The sequence below is a fragment of the Catharus ustulatus genome, chromosome 1 (assembly GCF_009819885.2).
Source record: "Catharus ustulatus isolate bCatUst1 chromosome 1, bCatUst1.pri.v2, whole genome shotgun sequence".
Lineage (NCBI taxonomy): Eukaryota > Metazoa > Chordata > Aves > Passeriformes > Turdidae > Catharus > Catharus ustulatus.
The window spans coordinates 35782675-35808269 of record NC_046221.1 but is presented as its reverse complement, the minus strand read 5'-3'; the positions used below and the strand labels follow the sequence as shown (position 1 = coordinate 35808269).

Sequence of the window (25595 nt, the reverse complement as noted above, 5' to 3'; positions counted from 1 at the left end):
GACATGCAATGATGACTGTGAACTGCAAACTGCTGGCAAAACATTTGGCTTGCCATTGGTCCGTGGCCAGTATTTTTCTTTGTTAATGAATCCCACATCTTTTCTAAGTTAAGCATTTTTTTCTTCTCTCCCTTAATTTTATTTGAAACATATTTTAAATATTTTTGTTTTTATGACGTAGTGGAACATGATACAGCCCCCTCCTAACCCAGAATATGGGAAAATCAATTAAAATTTTGACATTAGAAGTTATGAAATAAACATATGGTTTAACTGCTCAAACTTTTTTTAAAGCAACATATCAAGGATCAGCACAAAAAGAAATAGCAAAATGAGAACTCCACATTATGGGATAAAATGTTTACCTTGCTATTTACCAAAAAAAAAAACCTGAAAACTTGTCAGGTTTTGATAGATTCCCTCTAAGATGGAAGATTACATATTTTTCATTTGTGCTCTTTCCTGAGAAAAAGGCCATGAATTCTGAATGATGTGTATAATATTTACTACATTTTGTCTCACCCAAAGAACCTTCATTTTATGACTTAAAGAATGCAATCTTAAAGTGGAGTTTTATGTGCTTCCTCATTAACTTCCTACTCTTACCTGAAGAAGTAAAAATGATTGAAGAATACCCTATTGGAACAAAAATATGATTTTCAAATGCAATGAACATTATGGGCATCCAGTCACACCTGCCCCAGTGACCACCAGTACTTAGGACTGTGTGAAAGGGAAAACCCTTACAGGTCCCTTCGGTATTTCAAATCATCAAAACCCCAGACAGACAAAATAACAAGTAACTGAAGCTCCAGGGAATAAAGGCACCAAAGAGAAGATTTAACTCTCTGTTAAACTCTCTAGCTCACTAGGTTTCCACAAAAAGAAGCTCTTTCCCAGAGGTCTCAAAAGATTAGAAATGCTGTTAAAAGCGAAGAGTTATTGTTAATCTGTCACTGGTGAAAAAACAAGGTTTTTTTCAATTGTCCTCCATGGACATCTAGTCTCCAATCCTGCAATCATCTAGCTACATGAATTTACATGCCCTCTTTTAATATTCCTCAGTTTTACAAACCTTGCAAGATTTCTTCACCAACAGCGACTTGTAGTTCGTTTTACCAGGAAAAGAGATGACGAAAGTATAGCACAATGCATTGCTGGCCCTGAAACCTGCACCGGGTGAGGACAAATACACTGGAAAAAAATAAGTTGCAAAAACCTTTTCTGCATCAACCCCCTTACTTTTCATTGTGAGAATAGTGCCATGCTTGTGTTAGAAATGACAGAAAACTTTTCATAGAGGCTCCTGATATCAACTCAAACCCCTGAAGTTACATGAAGATAGAGACTTCAATTATCTACAGAGTACGTGCAAATTAAATATGCTCTGTCACAATGAATTCACTTGCACTGTAACTGCTGTGATTTCTGCAGAAAATTACAGCCAAGCTCAAAAGCTAGAGTAGCACTTTCAGGTTGACCAAAATTATTAAATTCACTAACAAATTGTATTCCATAAATCTTGGAAGTGGAAAAGAATAGAATATTTGGAAAAGCATAAAGTTTTAGCATTTCTAAACATTCCAGTTTGAAATGCTGTATTAATCTGGAAATTTATCTAGTTATTTTTAAAATGTAATTGTCTTGAATATCTGAGAATGTCTTTGTTGTTTATTTGGACAGAATAATTAAGAAATTAAATCACATTGACTTAAACTAAATTACTATTTTTATTTCAGCCACTAAGTCAACAAGGTTGTTATTCACATAAAACTGGTTACCATTATAGCTCACCTGCATGAAGTACACCAATGACACAAAAGAAACCTTAAATCTGTCAGTTTTTCTTCATTTCCTGCTCTATTAAAAACAACCCAATACTCCAACTCATTCCTCTTTTATGTCTTCTTTCCTAGATTTTTCCTAACTGATTTTAACAGCTAGCTAGAAACCTGAACATCAATATCAATGTATTAATGAAAAACAGAACTAACACTGGTATTTCAAAGCTATCTTGAAGACTGATTAGATTCAGTAATAAATTAACTGGCTAGGAATGCTGTTTTCAAGGGAAAATACGATATTCTACAGGAAAGTATGGGACTTTTTGTTTTGTTTTCCAAGGGGATTAGCTCTTCCAGCCAGGAAGTTTTTACCACACGTCCAGATTCCGTGATTTGCTCTGCATCCAACAGCAGTGCAAAAATCATCTCTGACATTTACTGAAGCATCAGGCACAGCTCTTTAAAAGGACAAAGCTTGTCTTGATTGCAGGAAAGGAGTTTTTAAACAAGGTGAATACATAACAATAAAGAAGGTGCCAGTGGCATAGAGAGAACAGAGCTGTACACTCTAAGACTGCACTTTCAGAAACTTCATAAATTTGAATATCCTTCTCTGAGCCTTTTAACTCAAGACAAATACAGGATTTAGTCAGTGTCGCTCCAGAAAATTTTGTTCAGTGAGGAGTCATACACAGATCCTCAGTCTTCATACTCTAGTGGACAATAAATTATTAATTTTGCAATAATAAAATAACTGAGCATGCACGATTTTACATGTGATAGTAGTGACAGCATATTGGATAGTCATTAGTTAATGGACAAACGTGAATGCAAGATAAGGTATACAGGGAGTTCACTGCAAAAAGGCATTAATGTGCCATTACTTTTATAGAGGGAACAGCTTTTGCTAGCTAAGTTCCTGTAAAACATACATTTTAACTTATAGGGATATTAGCAAATGGATCCCTCACATGGTTGTGGACAAAGCTTGTCTCCTAGTTTTGCAAAACATGCTGAAAATTACCATGGGGGGCTCAAAAGTTTTATTCGTTATGGTTTAATTCCATTATTTTTTTTAAAAATAAAAAAAAAAATAAAAGGAGAGGGAGAAGGGTACTTTTAAAGAGCTGAATAATTTGGAAAAACATCAGAGATAGATTTTCTCACAGGATTTTAGAATTCTCTTGCAATTCTTCACTATAAGCAAAAACTTCAGATGCTTAGAAGAGGAGGGGAAAAGATCCCTTTAGCTGTTTATAAACTGAAGACATATTTGGCTGTATTTTGGCTAACATTTCAGCCAAAAAATGGCTGGTTTTCATAATTACTGTTTTATCTTTGCATGTTTATCAGGCATCCACTAAAACTTGAGTGCCTGTCACAACATAGTGGGGAATTTACGAAACTGTGCATCTGAAAGCACAGAGAAATTCAGAGTCCACATTTGGAGTGTTACGTCAAGTGCATGAATTCTTTATTTCCCAAGTCAAGGTGGATACAAGCAGGCACAGGATATACTTCAGATGACATTATTGCTTTTTGCTCATCAGAATTCTTCCTGCTTCCATCCCCAGCACAGACAGCCCGTGCTGCCATCCTTTCCCATTGCTGCTCCAGTTTCAGTCAGAAGGCACCTCAGAGGGTCACCTTGTCCAGCCTCCTGCTCCAGCCAGGACTAAATGCAGTATCAGAGCAGGCTGATGGGCACCTTTTTCTCGACAAAGTGTGAAAATCTACAGCAGCAGAGACTGACTCCAGCCAGATGCTGTATGGTTCTCCTGCTGGAACCTTCCTTTCTTTAGGTCTCATGGAATTTTCTCTCACTGAAACTTGCGCCTGTTCTCTTCTGTCTTCACACTGCAACATGGTGCAGACCCTGTCTCCTCTGTAACTACCCTGTAATTAGCTGAGGGCTGCAATTAGATCCCCTGGTAGCCATCTCTTCAGGGTAAACAAACCAAGTTCCCCCAATCTCTATTTCTGTGGTTACTCCCTCCCTTCAGCCTAGGGAAGATGTCCACAATGCCATCTGTCCTCCATGCAACTGTTCCACCTGCCAGTAAGTCACTGCAGACTCACACAAGAACATTTGTGCAGTTTTGTGGTGCCCATTTGTCTGGATTATTCAACAGTCCAAGCACATTTCACCCAAAACTGCCCCAAACTTTGGGTGCAGAAATTTTGTATTGCCCTCACAACAGAGATCTTTCTAAGTCCTCTGGGGATTGTTTGGGCAAACCCAAATATCTGACCCAAGCCAATCAGTTAATGATTATATGAAATGTTTGTCCTGTTTGATAATTACTCTGCACAAGAGACATGCCAGTGCAGATGTGCTGCTGAAATTCAGCACTCCTTGTGCTCAGTGCTACACAGGGAAGCCACGGATCCTTCCTACACCCAGTTCAATCCAATCTACACTCCAAAACATCCTGTTATTGGAGCACTGCATCTTTAAAACAAGTCTCCCTGAGATAAAGAACTACCTACTAAAGGGAAAAAAAGAAAGAGGTATTAGGGCTGCAGCTGGCTGTGCTTTCAGTCAAGAACTTGTCCTGGGCAAGACCAGGTGAAACCAAAGTTTAAAACCCTGGAATGTAACACATGCAGATGCCCAAGTATTATTGCCTGTTTTATCATTTGCTATTCATCACACTTTCTGGGCATTTGCCTACAGAAACAAATCAGAAGTAACAGAACTATTTAGAAGTGAGACTGAATATCAAACAGAAAATGAAATGTACAAAGCTTAATTATCTTTCAGTGCATAGCAAGTAAAAAAAATTATTTTTCAAGACGTTTCTTAAATAACAAAAAAAAGGTATTTGTCAGCAAAAAAAATCCCAAATCCCCTTGCAAAAATTGTCATCAAATTTTAATAATTACTGAGCGTTGTTGGAAACTTTTCAATCAGCTGCATTTTGCTTTTCTTAGAAGACCTATATAAAGTCATGCTTTTCCAAGTATCTCTATACTCTTTTTTCCCCCCATAACACTTATTTTTGCATATTTTTACACATGTTGTTAGTAAGGTTTTCTACTTTTCCTAAAGTATGTACTGCAGGTTTCTTTATAGGGCACTACAAAGTCATCTCAAAATAGTTTAGAGTAAACTAAAAAATGGCTTAATTAATTACTAAATATTAGAATACCTACTGAATTGCAGTAGCTGGGAAAAGTTCCATACTGCACAAGATTAGAAAGTAAAAAGGCAAACTGAGAACTTAGTGATGCACAGCAATGTCCCCCTTTAACTGTTGCTTAAATTTTTGCCCTAAATTTGATTTCTCATTCTTAAAGAAAAACTTGAAAAGTGAGGGCAATCTGAGGGGTGCTAATAGAGTGTCAATTTCAAAAAGAAAGAAAACATCAATCAAATTTATATACCAATATCACCACCTTAAGTCGTGCGACTTGAAATCTAATTCAGGTGATAAATTCTTTCTGGTATGATTGCTTCGGAATAGCAGAAGTTAATTTTGCCTTGCAGCCTCAAAGATGGGGACAAACACACACACTCACTCACTCGCACATACCCTACAAATAGATCCACACATACAGAGATCTGTGTACCAATCTGCATTTTGTGCAACACATCCCTCTTTCATACTAATGGTCACAGGAGATATTGGTCAACAATGGATTCCAGTGGCAAGCAATCTGATCATTCAGGCAAACTGCAAAATGAACCTTAATTTAGTGTTCATATTGATTTTTCAGACAATCTTATTTCTACATGAGGTTTCTAAAGAAACACACTTATTGAAAGTATATCAGAAAACTGAAAAGTATTCAGAGCAATGAGAATTCCTGCAGTTCTGTGATACAAGAGAAATAGAGCTCATGTCCTTAGCGGCAAGGAAAGAAAAGTTCATTTTGACCTGGAAACCAAATGATAACAAAGAACACAGTACTGGAACTTTTCTGACATGTTCCTGAGTTGCCTTAAACTGAGGTCAAGGAAGAATCTGGTCGAGTACATTTTTTCTGTTCTGTTTTGTAAAACTTCATTTGGAAAAAACTAGCTCATGTTAAATCTGACATATAAAATTACTAGTGCTGATGGGCTTTTCCAGCGTGGTAAAACATACAACTGACATTACTTTTGACAGAGCTTGTGATAATGAACTCTTGTCATTATAATTATTATTTTTCTTCTGCTAATGGGCACAGATTTATTGATCTGTAGAAAACAGTGCCTATCTGAAGCACATTGCCCGCATTCTTTATGGTCATGGAGCAGCACAAGAGCTGCAGATATCTGCAGTAAAACTTTCCATCATGTTATTTATACTAATAGACCTTGTACTAATACAGAGCTTTAATATGTTTGACAAATGGTTGCAATTTTCAAAACTTCAATGCTCTTAAATTAAAGATATGATGTAAAAATAAAGACCACCCACAGAAATACAGTTTGTGCTGATCTGAGAGACTGCAGTTCTCACTCTCAGTTAGTAGTTTTTACCAAGAGAATGGCTAGTATTATTATAATGTACAGTAATCTTTCAGTAAATTAGAAGTTGTATGTTTTCTATGGAGATACTCACTTTAACACTGGAAGTTGATGCTACAAGGAAACATCAGGCCATAAAATAAAGAATGGAAGTGAGGATGGAATAAACAGTGTTGTGTTAAGTAAATGATACTTTCCTGGCTCTATGAGGATTCAAAGACCTAAAAAGTAAAATGTGTGTCACTGGGACTGAAAAATATTTCATGCTATTTGACAATACAGACTTTAAAAATGTGTTTGGAGGAAGTCGAGAGGGAGCAAGCACCACAACACAAAAATTCCATGCCACATGTACAAACAAACAGAAGCACCCACGTAGAGAGGAAATCACACATTAATAGAGATCCAAGGTTCATCAGTCTCTGGTATCACTGTGGCTGAACAAGTAGTTCTTCAAGAGGGCACATTCCAAAGCTAGAGATGTTGAAAAATACGTGGGTGCTCAAAGGATTGAAAAGAGGATAGTTGCCCAGATTTTATCCCGAGCCCATCAGCTCAGCTCTCCCATTCACTGCAATAAGCTTTGGATCAAGCTCAACATCCAAATGTAGTCCTCACTCACTAAAATTGGCTGGTCACACTGGAAACTGTTTTTGGAAACCCCACCCATAAACAGAACGTTTGGGGAGAGTATGGTAGTAAGCAACAAATAATTTGTCTCTTTGCCAGGACGAGGGGTTGTGTCTCTTGCTCGTTCACCCTCTGAGACAATAAAACAAGGGCTATAGTAAGGTAATATCTCTGAAGCGATCTCAGAAGGAATGCCACATGAATGAGAAATAAGAGGATAAGGGTTCCTTCAATTTTGAAGTAAAAAGTGGAAGAAATTACTAAGCAACAGGGTACAGAGAGACACTAGTAGATGGATGCAGTGTTTCCAACAGCTCGTTGCTCTGGGATCTTGTGAGTAGGAAGAACAGAAAGGAAATACAAACCTGAGTGTGGAAAGAGAGTTCCACTGTGGGAATTGCCACATCATCTAGGTGGAAGACAAAGATATGCAAGTCCATTTGCAGGAGAAAGAGAGCATAAACAGAGTTAAGTGGATATTAATGATCGCTAAACAAGGATGGCAAGCCTGCTCTGAACTTACAAATCACATCCGCATTAATACCAAATGAGTTCATTAAGATTAACATTATTATGATGAGTATCAAAGGGATTAAAAGAGATTATGGTAAATAAGAGAGTCAGATAGGAATGAGATGTAATTACCTTCCTATCTGGTTTATCTGTAGCTGCAGAGAAAGACCCAGCATTCACTTCACACTGGAGGAACCTAACTCACATTTTGATCTGAAGTGCAATTTTCAGTAAAGCTGATCTCAACAATTTGGGCTGAACACGGCCCAGGCATGTGCAGGACGAACAAAAGAAGGGTGGGAAGGTGAGAGTACAGAGAGATGGGGAAGGGCAGAGGAGGTTGCTTTGCCCCAGCACCCCCACCCATGTGCAGGAAACAACTTGGTCTTCCTGCCTGCTGCATCCAAAACTCGACGAGCAGCCAGCCCTGCCACCACCTCTGTCCAACACCTGACCTGCTCTGATCCCAGCACACGAGACACCAGCTCTGAAAGCTTCACAGGGTTCACAAACATCAACCAAGTCTTCCAAAAAGGTTTAAGGGAAAGGTCTCAAGTTAGAGCTAGGGAAACTGTGGAATTCAGGAGCAGAGGCAACACATTCAGTGAAATGAAAACAAGTCATCTGATATTTACCTCTTGCTTTTGTACCGCAACAACAGAGCCAATTCTTTTGAGCATGCAGAGACCAGCTAAGGAGCACCAAATTATGGTTTAAAATCACACAGCTTATAGAGTGGATATTCTGCCAATGCATACATCCAGCAACACAGGCGGAAATGTTACTTGGGATCTTGGTGGGGAAAATGTACTGGGACTCATCCAGCCGGGCTCTGCTAGGAGCAGATTGTCTTTCTTCACAGGTCGACCACGCACAGTTGGCTCTCCAGTGCAAACATCACTCCCAAGCTCTGGCGTGTTTGGCCTCTGGTTTGTTTGACAGGTTACATGTGCTTCTGAACAGATCTTCTGATGCTCATTTTCAGAGCACTGTTAACATTTCTCTTGGCTGCTGTTTAAAAACTAGGTCCCTAAAGATATCATCCTTCAACAAGAAAATCCTCTTGCCAAAAGACCCAGCTTCAAATGTGTGGAACTTGACTGTCGGGGCTGATGACCTCTGACCACGAAGCTGCAAGCCCACTGGCAAACCTGCACATTGGGTCCCAGCAACTAGCAGCAGAGGAATCCAAATGAGCAGCTACTTTCCTTTTTCTGTTGTTGTCCAAAAAGAGAATGCATTTTAATAGCACCTGTCAAGCACAACCAGAGCTGCCTGACTCTCATCTGGACAGTTATACTTCATTAATTATATATTTTGTTGCTTCAACAACCAATACACTCATACACACACACACACACACCTGTGTGTGTATGCATACGGAATTCACAGCTGCAGCTTTTTGAAAGAAGCTTTTACAACTGCTTTTGCTGTGGCGCTGTGTTGAAATCAGTGAAATAGCAGCAGTAAATTGTAGCTTAGAGTTGAAGTGCACTTTTGCAAGGCAAGAAGGATTTACATCTTTACACCCTCTACCCAACTTCACTGAGTGTGAATCAGCAGGGTGGGGAATTTGTGAAAGTTTGAGTACACAGCAGGGTCATCAGTCAGTCCACACTGTCCAGAGCACCAAGACGTTCTATTTTGCTGCCCTTCCAGACAGGTGACATGTTAATAGCTGGTACCAAACAAGTGAGACTCTGATCCCCTGTGGAATGCAATCCGATACCCAAAGACTTTCGGGCCACGCCGCACAGCGTATTTTACGTGTGTTTTTATAAAAGAAATAGCAGGGATGCATTTCTGCAGAGGAAGGATGGAGTGTGACAGTCTGTTATCCTCTACTCAGCATCTTGCCAGCATGGCTAGACACTGTCCTAGGACAACACTGACAGACTTGTCCTGAACAAAGCCTCCAGCCAGAAAAGGCAGGAAGGGAAAGAGTGAAGACAAGTCCATCCCAGCATCTAAAGCAGGCAGGCAAAGGGAAGAATCTACTACACTTTATTCTGAAGGTCTGTGGAACTGCACTTCCCAACATTTCTAGGAGAAAGTATGAGTCAGAAATCCTACGGGAGCTCCTGCAGCAGCACAGCTCCCTCCTCAACCCACACCTCCTCAGCAGAGCACTGCGCAATCCAGTCCATATGGTGTATCTGCACTGCAACAGGGGCCGGGCGCGGCCCAACCTGGCTCCCAAAGGATACACCTTTGGCCCCTGAGCAATTGCTTGTGCTTGAGCAGTTGACCAAGGAGCTTGAAAATCAGGGCACTTAGGGAAAACGTGTGAATTAAGTGCAGGAACGTAACAGGTCGACATAAGATGGCTTTGCAGAGGGCTACCAGAAGACATGGTCACGGGTTGTTGTCTTGTTCAGAAGGAAAAGGGGAGGTTTTGCCACCAACCACAGAACAACACTGTTGTTATTTTGCTCAGTCAGTCCCCAATAAAAGTTGTTAAAAACAAAATCACTAAACCCTCAAAAGCATGTTTAAGGCTATCTTTAGTTAACTAAGCAAATCTGTAGTTCACTGCAATTCTACCGGGTACCAATACAGTGCTTCCCTGAGAGACAAAAATTCCCTTTGAAAGAGGCACTTCTGAGAGTCTTTCCTTACAAGCAGACAGCTCTTGACACAGAAACCTGATGCAGAGCTCCTCCGAGCAGAACGAGTATCCTCAGGACACCAACACACACCTGATAGCTCGCATTCATCCCACGTCTAAACACAACCAATGCCCAAGCAGGGGCTTAGTGTTAAAATCTGTGGTCCACCCTAAGAGCAAAGTATCCACAGTGAACTTGGGGAAGAGATACCTTTCCTCACTCCACACAGACCTAGAGACTGTCAGCTATGTGGAAAAAAGACTAAAAGGTCTGTAGGGAGACTGACAGACTTAACAAGACAAGCACAGTGCTCTGTCCTGCAAAGGAAATCCACGTAAGCAGGTGCCCCAGGACCCTGGGACAGTTCTAGAGAGCAGAACCGTGACAGGAGGGCTGTGCAGGGTCGGGACCTCTGTGATCCCAGCAGAGGTGAGACATCCACGAGCCTGGGGTAAGCTGAGGATCAGAACACTGCTGGCAAGTGTTAGGGATGAAAAGCTGAGGCTCGTTGAGATGAGCTCTGCAAACTGCCTCCCTTGAACGCTTTATTTTCTACAGCGGATTTCCAACAGTAGAAGCTTTTACTCGCTCTGCTAGGCAGAGGCTGAACTGCTTTCTTCAAACAGTTTCAAATTCGCCAGCCACGCTCGAAGAACCACCCCTTTTTGCCTCTCTTTTCTTTTTGCACTCTCCGGGCTTTTCGTGAAAGAGACATCCAGTTTCAAGCCATTTAAAAAATATCAAAAAACCCCGGTGGAAAATAATTCGCAGCTGTGATAATATCACATTTTTTAAAATACCGTAATATAGTTTTACTTTTAATAATAAAAGATAAAAAAAGGGGAGTCTGCGAATAATTAGAGAGTGCAGTCTGAAGCCAGTTACAGTCACTGCAATTGATAATAAACTTAAAGCCCCTTGACAGCAGGTAAATGCTTTGCAACCCTGACCCCCTTCCTCTCACATTACTTAACAACCCTGCAGTTCCAGCATTACATCACCGTCCAAGCGATTGGTTCCCGCATTTTAACTCTCTCCCTGTCTCCTCCGATTAGGAACAACATAATGATGGGGGGGGACACACCAAACCACAACAAACTACCAAACTTCTCTCAAGTTTGCTGTGCTCCTTGTTTGGGTTTGGTTTGGTCGAAAAAAACAGCTTCTGCTCCTAGGAGCTGGGGTTACACGCACCAGAAAACAAACTCTGTAGAAGTGGAAAAGAGTGGGAAAGGGGGACTCGGGAGGGGAGGAGGAGAGAAGAAGGAGGAAGGCGAGGAGGGGGGGAAACTATATAGAAATCAGAAAAGGAAAAGAAAATTAAAAACAAACCTCATGGACATCACTGAGCCTGAATTCCCTGCTGAGGTGCAGAACATGAGAGCCCTGGAATGAGTGTATGTAGAACTTGAGCCAAAGCTTAACTAGCCCGAGTGAGTCATATCCTTCCCATTTGATTCCCGTCCAAGCGATGATGTAATGCCCTGGCCCTCTCCCTCGCTCCCGCTCGCTGCACTACCTCCCTCCTCCCCTTTTCTCCTTTTTAGCTCAGTGCTGGTGAAGTCACCATTTAAATCTGGCAGCGCTGAAGCAAAAACTTCAATGTAACCAAAACAGCCCCAGGCCAAGTTCCAGACGTACTGAGACTCAGTGGTGCAATTGCCATTGGAAACGAGTAAACAGAGAGAGAAACAGTGCTGCCTGCGAAGGGCCTACGGAGCGCAGGAAAACCCTGGGAGCAGGCGCGGGGCCGGCAGGATGGAGCGGGGAGCGCCGCGCGTCGCTCCCGAGCCCATCCCGCATCCCGCATCCCGCATCCCGCATCCCGCATCCCGCATCCCGCATCCCGCCCGCGCCGCGGGCAGGTGCGGCCGGACGAGCACGGGATGGAGCCTGAGTGAGGAGCGCAGGAGGAGCCGGGGAGCAGCGGGTGGGTGTGGGGGTCTGGGGATGGAGAGCGCTGCTTGGCAGGCTCTGCCTTGCACCGGGATTTCTCTGCCTCAGCAGAGCACAGCTGGAATTGCGCCCTGGTTTCTGAAGGAAAACGAGCGGGCTGTTTCTTGCACCGTTTGCAAACACACAGGTGCAAGGCACCTTCTTTCCCCAAAACAGGAAAAAAGTACCAGAAAAGCCATACAGCACAGCGAGCTTATGACTAACTCACTGCTGTGCTGCTCTCACTGCCTTTCCCGTGTTTCACTCACAAGTCTGGTTTCTTTAGAGAACGTTTCTAAATGGAACTTATAATAAACTTTCACTCACGCAAGGATAAGCTATCGTGGAGGAAAGTGCTGTGCCTGATCGAAGTGCTCCTGATGTTAAACGCTACAGCGGCTGTGGCTGAAATACCTCTCATGTCCTCCCCCACAGAGGGCTTTCTCACTGTTCATCACTCCCAATTGATTGTAGCAGTACCAACCAGCTGGTCCACAAAAGAATGCAAAGCCTAAGTAACAATAATCATAATAATAATCATAGTAAATGAAAATGTCTCAGCACACAGAGCATCCCTGAGAAATTCAAAGACTACTAGTTTCAACATCAAACTGCAGATGTAAGTATTAATGGCACGTGAAACACCGTAGAGGTATTTTAAAGTGTCTCTTTTCTTTATAGATCAAGAATTATTTCACAAAGCCACTTTGCTTCATATCTCTGAGTAAAACTCAGTTTTCCAACACTCAGTGGGTGCACTTATGCCCCTCAAATTTAGAAAACAGTGGGAAAATAGCAAAGTCAGTGTGCCTCCCTTTCTTCCTTATGATGATGTGAGTTTATGGAAAATCAATTTCTATTGCCTAGCAGCATTTTGCCACACTGGGGTTTTTTTGGGGGTGGGTTCTTTCATTGATCACATCAGCAGTGCAACAGAGATTATTGTAAAGTACCAAAGTCTCCTCCTGAGAATGCTCTCACGGTTTTAAATTATCATTAGAATATATTTCTATGGATCAACACTACTGGCTTCTGTCACAGTTTGATCTTGAATTCAAGTAGATTTAGTCACGAATTCAAATGATTTTTTGTTTAAGATAGATACGATTTTTACAGTCAGAATGGGAGGAGGAGAAAATTAAGGGTTTGTCCTATTCAGTTAAAAAAAACAGTTCTCCGCAGCAACCTGACCTGCTGGATGACATCCTCAATTGATACTGATGCTGCAGCCACTCAGAGTGACACCTTTATCAAGCAAGGCAGCTCTGAATTAGAGGTGATCAGCCATAATTATTACTGGCGCCACTGAAGCCTGTGGCTTGACAGCATCAGATGTGGTTGTTATAAAGTTTGGTCCATTGTGTCAATGGCCTGTATAACTCATTTATGTCTGAATTACCAGCTATTGATTTTTTGTCTTCTGTCATGTAATAAAATAAAAGTTAGATCATTCCTAAAGCCCTCTTTTAATTCCAGCCTTGCTGATAGTTCCATTTTAAGCTTCTCCCACTTCTCCCTCTCCATTTAAAAAAATGAAACTTTCACCCCTTTTTCTGTGCATGCCTAAGAGGTCATCTTCCTTCTTTCCTTGTTTTTATTCTGTCTTCTTACATTGACACTGCTGGATTACATAGCTTCTGCTCATTCAGTTCTCCACTGGCACTGCTGTAAACTTTGTCATGGGCCCAGGACAGATCCCTGGCTCGGAACACAGGAATGTGGCTACAACTGAGGCACAACTTTAAATCCCCAGGTCCAGTTTTGCAATGAAGGAAGCTACCACCTTAAGAGGAAAAGGATTACCCTGTGCAACTCAGGTTACCATGGGGCTGCTTGTGCACATACATCCATTCCTGCAGTCTTTGGTCCTCTTGTCACCCTTCTGAAAAACCCACACTTCTACCACCATAGATATTCAATGCAAAATGCAGCCAAAGAGATGATGCAGGAGCTGCAGGGTAGTTCACTATCCTCCTGAGGCTTTGAGCACTTGCTTGGCAAGTCTTCTCTTTCCAAAAGGAAATTTTGTTCACCAGAAGCAATAGCAGATCCATTGCCCATCTGTGAGCATCTTAACCATAATGTCACAGGAGTGACGGTGCGTGTATGGCAAATGGCCCTTCCAATTATTATTACTTTCATAGACACAAACTTAGAAGAATTAAACTGCTTTCAAAACAGTGTCTTATACAAGATATTTCCAAGAGTGAGAGGATTTTCTGAAATGAACAAGAAAGATCAAAGAAGTCTGAACTGCATTTCTAAATTACATGTTTACACTGAAGTCTTATTTCAAGAAATAAAGTGTTTTAAAACAGACATCATGCTCCAAAGGAGTTAAAAACTTATTTGTTCTTGCTGATGGGAAAACAAAAAGTTCTTTCCAGGCAGGTATTTCCAAAGCCTATTGATTTTTTCTTCCCCCTAACAGGAAGCACTGTTTTCCCCTTTTCCTTCCTGTGACAGACCAGTTAATGATAAAGAATGTCCTGTGCTCAGAGGAAATTCCACTTGCATGCAAGAGCTCCCTCTTTATCTGTTTACTTGTCTGTCTTTTCATTCTCCCCCCATTCCAACCCCAGCCTTAAATTTCCATGTTCATCAAGAATAGGGCTGTTGTGATGAGAGTTATGGGATGTTTTAATTCTAATGGGAGCCTTCTTCAAACTAGGGCCCTGGCCAGGACAGTTATGACTCCAGCTTAGCTGTCTAGTTCAGGAATTCTTGCAACACCCTCCCTGCAGAATGTTTCATCCTTGGGGAAAGGGTGGTGGGGCACACCACAGATGTTTGGTGTAACTGAAACTTGACAAAAATCACTGCTGCTGCTGAAAGTTTCCAGTCTCAACAACCAGAAAGCTCTGACTTTTGAGAGCCCAAACGTCAGAGTGCACTGGGATTATCCCAAATGCGTATTGTAGAAAGGAACTGGGTGTACTGCACTTGAGATTGTGGATGGACAAATCGCAGGTCCCACACGCATTTTAGGTGAGTGTGTCTCATCCAGCCTTTGGCACTGACTTTTGCCTGTGCCAATCAGTGGTCCAAAGCATCAGCAAAGACCCTGTGGATAAAAGCAGCATAACCTGATTACTTTTTTCCTCCACTGCTTGGCACTTAAAAAGGCTTGATTAAGAAAATATTCTGTAATAATGGTCCTGCACTCAGGAAAGTCTCATTTTCGTTCTGACATTATTTTTCATTTCTAACCCAAGAGCCCTACAGTCCCTGTGGAATTAAAGAGGCCAGATAATTTCAGGGTTAAATAAGCTTTAATGACTATCACATGTATGGAACCTTAAACCCAGTATTAAAAATTATTTTTTTAAAGTGGCATCTCTTCCTTTTTTAATTTAAAATAACCATCCAGGTGGTTTCCTAAGGATTTCTTTGCAAATTGCTTCCAGTGAACCTTTTCAGTTACAGACCACTGCAAACCCATGTGGTGGTATTCAGCATTTAGTTCAACTTGGGTGTCCCATGTTTTTGTGGAGGACAGAGGGACTGTCTGCACAAGGGGGGCTGTCTGGGCAGGATAGTTGTCACTAGCAAGGACATAAAAATGTAAATATCCACAATTTCAGAAGAAAGTAAAGGAAAGCAATGCTAAGAGTGGATTCTTCAAGTTGCTCATAAGAAAATGGGGTACATGTTCTAAAGTCACTTTGGTTCTTAAAAAAAATACGTTCTTTGTTTAAGAACACTCAGATCAAAGAGCTCACTATTGAGCTGTATCAAAGGTTTTCCTATGAATTGTAATGAAATAAAATATCTAGAAATATCCTTTGTGAGAACTGCCCAGATTTTTTGAACATAAGCATTCTAAGACGCTGGATTGAATGAAGCCTAAATGAAACCTGGAACAAAGATCTCCCACTCTCACACACATGCTCAAATGTGCTGCTACATTAGAAACACCTCACTGAAAATATTTAAGGAAGAAGAACTGCCAAAGTTTGGGTCCAACTTCTCTGGAGACAGAAATATGCAATGGGCATGATGGCCAGTAGACTTCCCCAAACATTTTGGCAATGAATCTTCATGAATTATCTCAAGAAAAACTTTCTCACTAACAGTTGTAAGCACATTAAAGCCATTTGGGATCATGAGGGGGTTTGTGCTGGCAACATTCAACTTACTAGGAAATAGAATAGCCTACTTTATACTTGCCAGATAGCCATGAGGCCAGTGGCAAGTGGCCGATCTGGAAGTGAAGAGCTTTGTATCCCGTTACATATCACTGAGTCATGCAGTGTGAGCAGCCTCCTCTTTTACTGGAGCTGTAAACCACAAATACCCAAGACGAATAATGTAGCAATTTATACCAAACAATTAATAATGTTTTGCATTCCAGTAGAACCTTCTACCCTGAAAGATCCCAAAGCATCTTGCAGGCCGACCATGGAAAAATCACGTGGTGCAGTTAACCCCAACATGGGAGATCACAGACAGCCAACAGCACAGGAGGGCAGAGGGAAGATGTTGACTAAGGACAGAGGCAAACAGCTGCAATTAGGCAAAAAAAAAAAAATCATTTAATTTTTAATATTCATGCATAATGAATAGGAGGTTCCTTCTCCCACTGCGATTCTAATTACTGAAACAGATAATTAATATGTCAAAATGTTCAAAATGTGGAGCCACTGCTCTTTTTAGAATTGCTCAAAGAAGCTTTGCCATACATCTACACTAAATATCTTGACCTTAGATCTCAAATATCTTAATCTTTAATCAAAACTCTACAGGCTTTGTCTTGGACACAGTGAAAACTTTATCACATATAGCTGCATCTCAAAGACTGTAATAGGAAAAAGGGTCTGGTTTTTATGGTCTTTCTTCATTTTACTTCTAGCAGACAGAAAACTGAGCTGAAATAGCAAAATTTGCATTAAAAGAGAAAACTTACGTGCTGTAATTAAAAATACGTGCTCTGAAGTACAGTATGGTAAGCACTGAAAAATAAATAGTACAGCTCTAAAACAAGTTTTAGCACTGAACCAAATTTTACTCTTCCCCTAAACTGTCATCTCCATGCATTTTTGTTAGCTCTCATCTTTATACTTCAGCATGATAACAAAAATTAATGTTCTAATGAAACTTTTTTTTAAAATAGGCAAGTATCTGGAACTCAGTTCCAATTGGAAAAGGAGAGTGCTCGGACTCAGATCAACTTCATTACAGCAGGACAAATTCACAGTGCTATTCGATAAGAACATACACAAGATAATTTGTTTTTAAAGATACACCCTCGTTTGTTAGTAATCCAGTTGATAGAACAATATTTCCTCCTTGAAAATGAACAGCTATAACAGTCCACTAGGAAATTTTTCTGGACTCTTGCTGAACAAACTGACTTAAGCTTTGGAGTTCCATGAATTACAAGTAGCCAAGTAATTCTGTTGATCCTGGTTCATCCTCACACACAGGCTTTACAGCATTCAATCACTATCAGGATGATGAAAATTCATGATCCAGGAGGTACCATTTTACTCTTAGCTTTATCCAAGAATCTGGAATTAATTTATATCTAGAATCTTAACACCTAAACACCACCCTCTTCTTGTGCAAATTAGAATTTTTTGATGTTTCTTAAAAATCACACAGGTCTGTGGCGCAGAAACTGTGATGCAGCCACAAGCAAGGGTCAGCTGCAATTCCCTGTTTGCAGTGACTTTCATTGAAACATAATGTCATGTAAAGTTTCCACTGTCATAAGAATTAAAATTCTGTAGTTGATAATATAAAGTTATTACATGATTAGATTTTTTAAAGGGAATAATAATGTATTTTCCTTTTTTTTTTAATTTTTATTTAAATAGGACCTAACCAGGAAATCCCATTTCAGTTTCCTTCATAGAAACTTCTCCAGCTACAGAATCATTATCTGATAGATCCTTCATGAAATCAAGTGAGGTCCATCTGTACCCACTTATGGTTTTAGAATTTACATCCTTGTTTAGTCTTCCAATGCTTTCCTTCTGAAAAAGTATGGCTATCTATTAATTCCAAATATATTAAAACCAAAGAAATCTCTTGCAGACACTCAGATACATCCTTCCAGGACTGACTGGAAAGCATCAGAGTCAGAGTTACACCACTAGTTTTCCTGTGATGATAAATGAAAGAGAAACAATTTCTAACTTCACTTTCACATTCAGTGCTGCAGGATGCTGCTTTAGTTTCGACACGAGTTTCTATGAATCAAAACATACAGCTTTTCCATTCTTGCGCAAAAAAACCAAACAAATCCAGAATAAAAAAGTATCTGTACAAAACATGCATGTACTCTGAAGTACCCAGTGAGTATGTACACATTCTACACAACCTGTTTCTGCTGGATTTAGACAGTCTTCTGCTTGGATACCCTCTAACACTAGCTTGTTCCTGCTGCTGTACAAACCCAAATGGTTCTGGCTGTCCTTAGTGACTGCAGCCCATACAAACGAGGCACTTCTGTAAATTCTGTATTGGAAAAAGTACACCAGGTGGAAAAATAACCCACAGGTCAATTTAAAGAAAAACAAACAACAAACTAAATTTTAAACTTGCTTAAAGGGGAAAAACAATATTTATTATGAAAACAGGATAAACAGATTAAAAAAATGATGACTAACTCATCTGAGAACCTGCAGAGTTCAATCACAGCCCAATAACATAAGAGAACATTTCTGTGATTATAACTGAGTAGTCTTGATGTAAAAGAAGCAGCATTTCAGTTGGTTTCCCCTCTTAGCTGGGATCTGCCCATCAGTTTTTGACCTTCCAAACCCTTAGTCTTTACTCTTTCTCTCTTGTCTGCCCAAAACTTCCCCTTTCTTTCCTCCTTTCGAGTAGCATGAATTTAATTTCTTAGGATTTACAATTTTTCTACTGTCTTCATTCTTTGTGTTCAAGCTTTTGTATGTTAATTATTCTACATGGAATGCCAACCTGAACTTAGTTTGAAAACACTTGAGGGCTTATATATTCTTGTAATTGCTTCATAACCGGAACATATGTCTCACCACCCTGCACGCCAATAGTTGCAACATCCTTTTCTCTGGCTTTTACCAACGTAATTGTACCTTTCATATCTGCCCAGACTCCTGCTGCAAAGACCTTTTTCCCAGCCCTTTTTGCTGAGCATGTCAATCTCTCTGTGTATTCCTTAATCACCTAAGTTTTCCTTACCTGAAACCTTCACCCACCTTCCCTAGCATGTTTTCATCAGTATTAAAAGCTAGCTCCAGATCAATCCACCATGCCATCTAATACTTCCCATCCCCTCTGGAAAGTCATCTTCCTGATGCAGTGTTATTCACAAGTACTAGCTCCTAGGAAATGAGCAAATCATCACAGGAGCTTGCTGCCACTCCATGACCACTCACTCCAATCCGTGAGCCCTCCTCCTACATAGACATTTCCAGATGATGAGCTCCCAGCTTCTTCTTCTGCTTCTAGAAATTTTTATTAGTCCCCCCAGGCACAGCCTTGCATTTTTTAATACTGAATTTCATTCCATTGCCATTACTTCAGTACTCAAAGCTCATCCATGGTTTTTGGGATGTTTTTCCTTTTTTTGTTTTCTTTTTGCTTTCTTGATTCTTTGGTATGATATCCAGGTCTCAGTATTGCCAAAATCTCCTAAGCCTGCATCACCACCAGGACTTAATACAGTTTCCCTGCCATCATTAATGATAGCATAATACTAAACCAAATCAGGACTATACTGGACACTTGTAGCCCTACAAGCAGTCTCCCCTTGCCTGTCCCTTTCCCTTTCCACACCACACAGTTCTCTCCCCTCCTGCAAACCTCATTTTAAAACACATTGAGTGAAGCCTACCTGTCCTATTTCCTAGGACAGACTCCTCCACATTAGCTGCAGTTGTCGAGCAGTCTGCAGCTGTCAGCAGCTTTTACTGAGTGGGAATTTGTCAGAGTGAATAACAGTGCAGGACAAAGTTTACCCTTGCTTACAGGTTCACTCTCAGCCCTGCCTGAAATTCCTCTTGGCTGACAGAGTGCAGTAAGCAATTTTTTGTAAAAATTGAAAGAGGAAAAATGTTTTAATTACAACGGAGATAAGTAGTTGCATTAATACTACTAGAATATTTAAGCAGTATTTCAGATGTCTGCTGGCACTCAGCACATTTTAGAGAGGAATTTTACATCTGTGCTCCACAGACCTGAGAAGCTGCCTGCACTGCATACCATTTTGCTCCAGTTATGCTTGTTATTAGGCAGTGTCATTATGTACAATTTTCAGTGTTCCTAAAAGGGATTTCAATAATGTCACAGGAAAAAATGGATGGTTTGTTTACTTGATTAATGTCGTGATCTGTGATTACAAATCTGTCTACTGTTGCTTTCACAGGAAATTATTTCAAGAACTTCACTTCTGGGTGTTGCTTAACATCCAGCACTGACTCCACTATAAACTCATACACATGATTTATCTGGTGGCCAGCATGTGTGGGAGGAAAGATCTAGGAGTCTGACAAAACTCTTCACTCCCTCTAACTTTCAGGCCATCAGATGTAGAAATCTAAATTATTCCACTCCTAAGCCTGTTTGTAAATCCTCAGCCAACGCAAACAATTAATATTGAGCTAAGTGGGTGCAAAATGAAAGTGATTAGGCACATCTTTTTTTAAAAAAAATTATATGCACATATTTTACTAGCTTTAAATATTAAACCAGCTGATTACATCATACCAACACAGTAAAAATTACTCCGAGGTAACCTAGGAAACTGTTTTTACTAAATAACAACTGAGTCCCTTCATTTAATCTCAGTTCACACAGCTCACAAGTTGGGCTGAGTGTCCCTTCCCAGCGATCCCATGCTGTTTGCTCAGAGCAGCTGGGATGCTCTTGCTGTCAGTTCATAGGGCAAAGCTCTGTGGAGACTGCAGCAAGGCTCTCTCAGATGAGGGGCCCTTGTCTGTTGGATGTGCTATTCTTGGTGGCTTGCCAGCAGCCCCAAATTTGGCAAGGTTCAGAGCACAAGCTACAGTTTGGTTGCTTGATTATCATGAATGTTATTATTTTTATTGGTCAGTTAATATGTCTCCACTTTCTCGTGTTTTTATTTTGCTTTGATTATCTGTTAGCTATTCAGTGTCTCCAGCCTTAAAGAGATATAAAGATGGGCAGCCCTCACAGTCATCACCTAACTTTCACCCAGGATAGCTTATAAGGTTCTTGGTCATCTATGTTTTGGAGTCAAGTCAGAAAATCTCTATTCAGTTGCATCTCATTCCTTAGCTGGTCAGCATTTCCATAGTGCTCAAACAAAAACATATTAAATACTTGCAAGTACTGTAAAAGAAATGCAAGCTGCAGCTACCCAAAAGCAGCTCCAAAGATTTAGTCAATTGAGAGCCAACTGGGTAAATACAGAGCAAAACCAGGATTAATTCTAGGTTGTGACGGCTTTGATTTCACCTGCCTCACTGCTGTGCTCATAACACCCATATGTAGGGGCATAATTCTCACAAACACCCACCTAGATAACAGATATCATACAGAAAGCATTATGCATAAATAGTAAATGTGATTATGTAAAAAGACGAAGTTGAATTTTTTAAAAGATGCAGGATGAATGACATGAAAACTTATGTTGACAGTTGTACCTTCATTTTTATTCTATCTCCCTTTTTTAGTTAATTTTTAAACTTCCAAAACTTTCCCTTTTTAGGCTGAAATACAGCAGGCTTAGTCTTTGCCAGATAATGAATATTTTTAAAAATATTTCCTTAAACCATTTTGTCTGTCTTTTATAACGATAGCAAACGTGTAAAAAGTTGCTCAGTCAGAAACCCTGGGAACAAAATTGAACTTTGCCATGAAAGCAGTCCACTAAAAAAATACTTAAAAGGGCATTGATAAAAATTAGATTTTATTTGGTGAAGCCCTTCAGAAGCCAATTATATTTCCCCCAAGTTTTCTCGCTAAGCTTGAAATCATGCGCCTAAGAAAAACAACTCCATCTTTCATTTCAGCTAACCTGGCTTCTATAAAAAATTTATAGAAAAAAAAGGTCTGTAAAGTGCAGAGTGCTAGTGAATTTAGAAACAAGCACAGATGAGAGACAGGCTGATATACTGTCTGAAACACAGCTCAGCTCATGAAAAAGAAATGTTTTCATATAAGAGCTTTCTGTTTTGTCTTCTTCACACATATATTTGATCTAACCTGTTGTCTCTCCTGGTCTATGATACCAATTTTATTCTTCCTGTTCTCACTTACTTGGCCTACTCTAGGCTACATCTGTGACTTTTGTAGTTCTGTCCCTTTCCACCCCATCTCTTTTCTTGAAATAAGGTTCCTTGAAGTCTCATTTTTCTTTTTCCTGCGTAAAACCTCCCAACTTAGTTCACTAAATCACTGCACTGCTTTTTTCAAATCCCACCCAAGTCACATCTTTCATATTGCCTGTCTGCATTGAGCTAATAAGAAGCAAAAACAGCACAAGGAAACATCTGAGTTATCTTCTCTGCCTAAACATATTTCCATTGAGCTAAGCTTTCTTTCCTGCATACAAATCTGCTCTGGCCCAGTAGTCTTGCCTCTCACTCAGTAGTCTTGCAAACAAAATTATGACATTTGGAAGCATCCAGGCCTGCTGTAACTTTGTAAACTGCTTTTTAAAAAAGCTTTTTTATTTTTAACATGTGCCAGGTAGGGTTGTAGGCAGCAGGCAGAAAATGGATTGAAGGATCATAGAAGGCGAAGAAATAATATAAGAAGAATAAAATAATATGGATCCCTTTTTCATCAGAATAGTTTTAATGGCTGATAAAATTCATTTGTTTTACAGTCTAAACTGCTGCTAAAAATGTTTTTCAAACATTTACCACAAGGTGCCAGCAGTTCTTTAATGCTTTTTTATTTTCAATTCCTGCTGAACACACTCAGAGCAGGGGTACAATGAGGCAAAGACTGCAGACAGGGAAGGCATAAGGAGTACTAATATCAGGATCAGAGACTGTTCGCAGAAGACAACACATATTTTACGGCTAGTACCTATACTAATACCTCTAAAAGAGACTAAAAGAATTAATGTCAAGTTTGTAATTTAGACAGAGGTATAAAGCATTCTGGTTTGTAGTTGTTGGGGTTTATCTGTACTTTTGAAACCTGACTAACTGTAATAGTCCACCCTATAGTGAGGACACTCAGCTAGCAGTGTCTGTTTTGCCTAAATCTTATCCCCTGCAAAAGTTAGAGAGAGGGAGCAAATATCTCATTCAATATAGCAGCATCCACTCTCTTAAGATTATAACTCTTCCTAATACTGGGAGACTTGTACCGTACTACTGTAAGTTATCTATTGGAGAGGGGTGAGAAAATGAGGTGTGTCAATGCAAAGACATCTACCATTTGTGAATGTATAAATAATAAAGTATCAATAAGGACTTATTGCAGTTGAGTGGAATTGTGCTCCAATTAATGTAAGCTGTACAGTGTTTATCCCAGTATTCACTTCTGTTGGATTTAAACAACCATGCTGCTGAAATTTAGCAACTTTTAAGTATCAAAGCCAGACTTTCAACAGTTAAATCTGAATAATTCAGAACTGAAACAGCAGAACTTGAGAGGCTGCCTTCCTGCTCTGTTTTATTACATTTTCAATGACACAGCTATACATGAATGGTTATTATAAAAACTACCTCAAAGTATACATACATGTTATATACACTCCATTAAGTCTTAATATTTTATACATATGCAGCTCTTTCCACTCAGAAAGGCTCACAAAGCAATTTACAAACAATATATGCAGAACTAACTTGAGACATTTAATGCAATATGGTCTCCCTTCATAGAGATACATGACTAAACATCCCCAATGAGTAATATGGCCAGCAGCCATAACAGCCTCAGGCTGTGATCTGGTCTGCTCTCATAAGCTAAACAGGGTTGGTCTTGGCCAAATGCATTTGGGAGCCCTCCAAGGAAATCCCAGGGTGCTTCAGGAAGCAGAGCTGGTGATTCAGTAGGTGGCACACTTCCCCTGGAGTCAGCTCTGAACCAGCCACTCCAGCAGAAACCTTGGTAGGTGCAACACCATTAACCAAATGGGGTTTCAGGCAGGGTCCTCAGCTGAGATGGGTCATTTGTCACACCGTCATGATTTATTAGTGATTATATGGATTCTGCAATTGAAAACAAAGGAGTCATTGCTGCTGAGCAATCCTCTCTGCAGAGTTCCCTTAGTTTGGACAAGCTGAAAGAATTTATTTCTAGCTTTTCAGTGGCAAACATTGCATTTCAAATGGGAACCATCTGTAAGTGTTGCTGGTCTTCTTGGTGCTCACCAATAGGATGTGAATTTTTTATTTCCTACCCAAATTTTTGAACACAAGTGTATGAATCCTTTCCTTTGCTTCATTAGGTCCCATTAGAAGTATCACATCCATTTTTAGGTGTTGTTCCTAGCTAAAGGGGGAATCAGGCAGAGGAGAAGCTTTGGACAGCTGGAGTACTCTGAAGTTTAGAAGATGACTAAGGATGGACTGAGCAACCTGGTTGTTCTGCTGAAGACAAGGCAGAGGTGGACATAATGCATTTTCAAATACACAAGAGGCTGCTGAACACAGAAAGAAGAAGAAATATCTCTCTCCATTTCTACATTAAGTGGAATCAAAAATAAAAGGAACTTTTGCTTTTGCATCAGGGAGGGTTTGAGTTAGCCTGAAAGAAAAATTTGTCTCAAAGTGAATAGAGTTAAGCACAGCAATAGGATATGTGCTCTGCATTTCTGGAGGTTGTCAAAAACACATTAAAGATATTTCTGTCAGAAATGATGTAGATGTTATTTAATCCTACTTTGGGCAGAGCACTGGATGAACATTGAAGTCCCCTCCAGCCATATAGCTCAATGATTCCATAATTTTTATGAAAGCAAAATATTTATAGCTTTGGGATTACGGATTTCTTCCTATTTATATTAACTTTAAATCAATAATTCCACCCCACCAAAAAAAGCTTAAAACACATGACATTAAATAGGCTTAAAAAACTGTGCCACGATTTTAGGGGGATGACTGCAAAAATTACCCATTCTTAAGTTTTCTAAGCAAAATTAGTTTTGTGATCTGGCTCACTTGGCTTTTTTTTAATGTAGATGTAACCAGAGTTTTATACCATTCTTTCCTCAAAAAGTCACTGAGAAGATCTGAGTTTCACATCTAAGTCAATAAACAATGCTACAAACAACAAAAGATTTATTAATGCTTGTGGAAGTGTCAGATACTTTTTTGTTTGAAGAAGAAAAAGGGTAAAGAATGGGTAAATGGGAAAAGGAAGACATTCCCCAGTGTTTATACATGACCTCAAGAAACACACCAAGTTTTCCTGGAGATTTTCTCATCAGCTGGGTACCTGTTCAGCTGCTGAGTTCAGGGCAGTTTGGATCACCCCCCTGGAGCATAAATGATGGTGCTGGTATTAGCTGATAACCCTTTCAGCTGACAGGGCCTCTTGCACCCTGCATTAAAAAACCTAGGGATGAACATACTCCCAGAAAATACATTGCTAAAGTCCAGGTTAAACTACCTCGAAACTATCCTTCTTTTCTTTCTTGATGCTTTTTTGTTCTCTTTTGAACAAAGACAAAAAAGGTATAAAGTTACTCGGTAATAAGGATGATCGGGGGAAAGGCTTTTGCCAAGTTATTTT

General features: G+C 40.0%; 1 protein-coding gene across 7 annotated transcripts in view; it reads right to left on the bottom strand.

The window, feature by feature from the left end:
* The window catches only part of CREB5 (cAMP responsive element binding protein 5), a 262913-nt gene that overhangs the window by 91013 nt on the left and 146305 nt on the right, over positions 1 to 25595 (bottom strand). The window contains exon 1 of one of the 7 annotated variants that reach the window (XM_033065390.1): positions 11325 to 11399. The exons of the other annotated variants lie outside the window; for them this stretch is intronic. Within the exon in view, the coding sequence (XP_032921281.1) occupies positions 11325 to 11371 (47 nt within the window). The 5' untranslated portion in view covers positions 11372 to 11399. Of the gene's footprint in view, positions 1 to 11324; positions 11400 to 25595 lie in introns of those variants that run through there. 7 annotated transcript variants of the gene reach the window in all.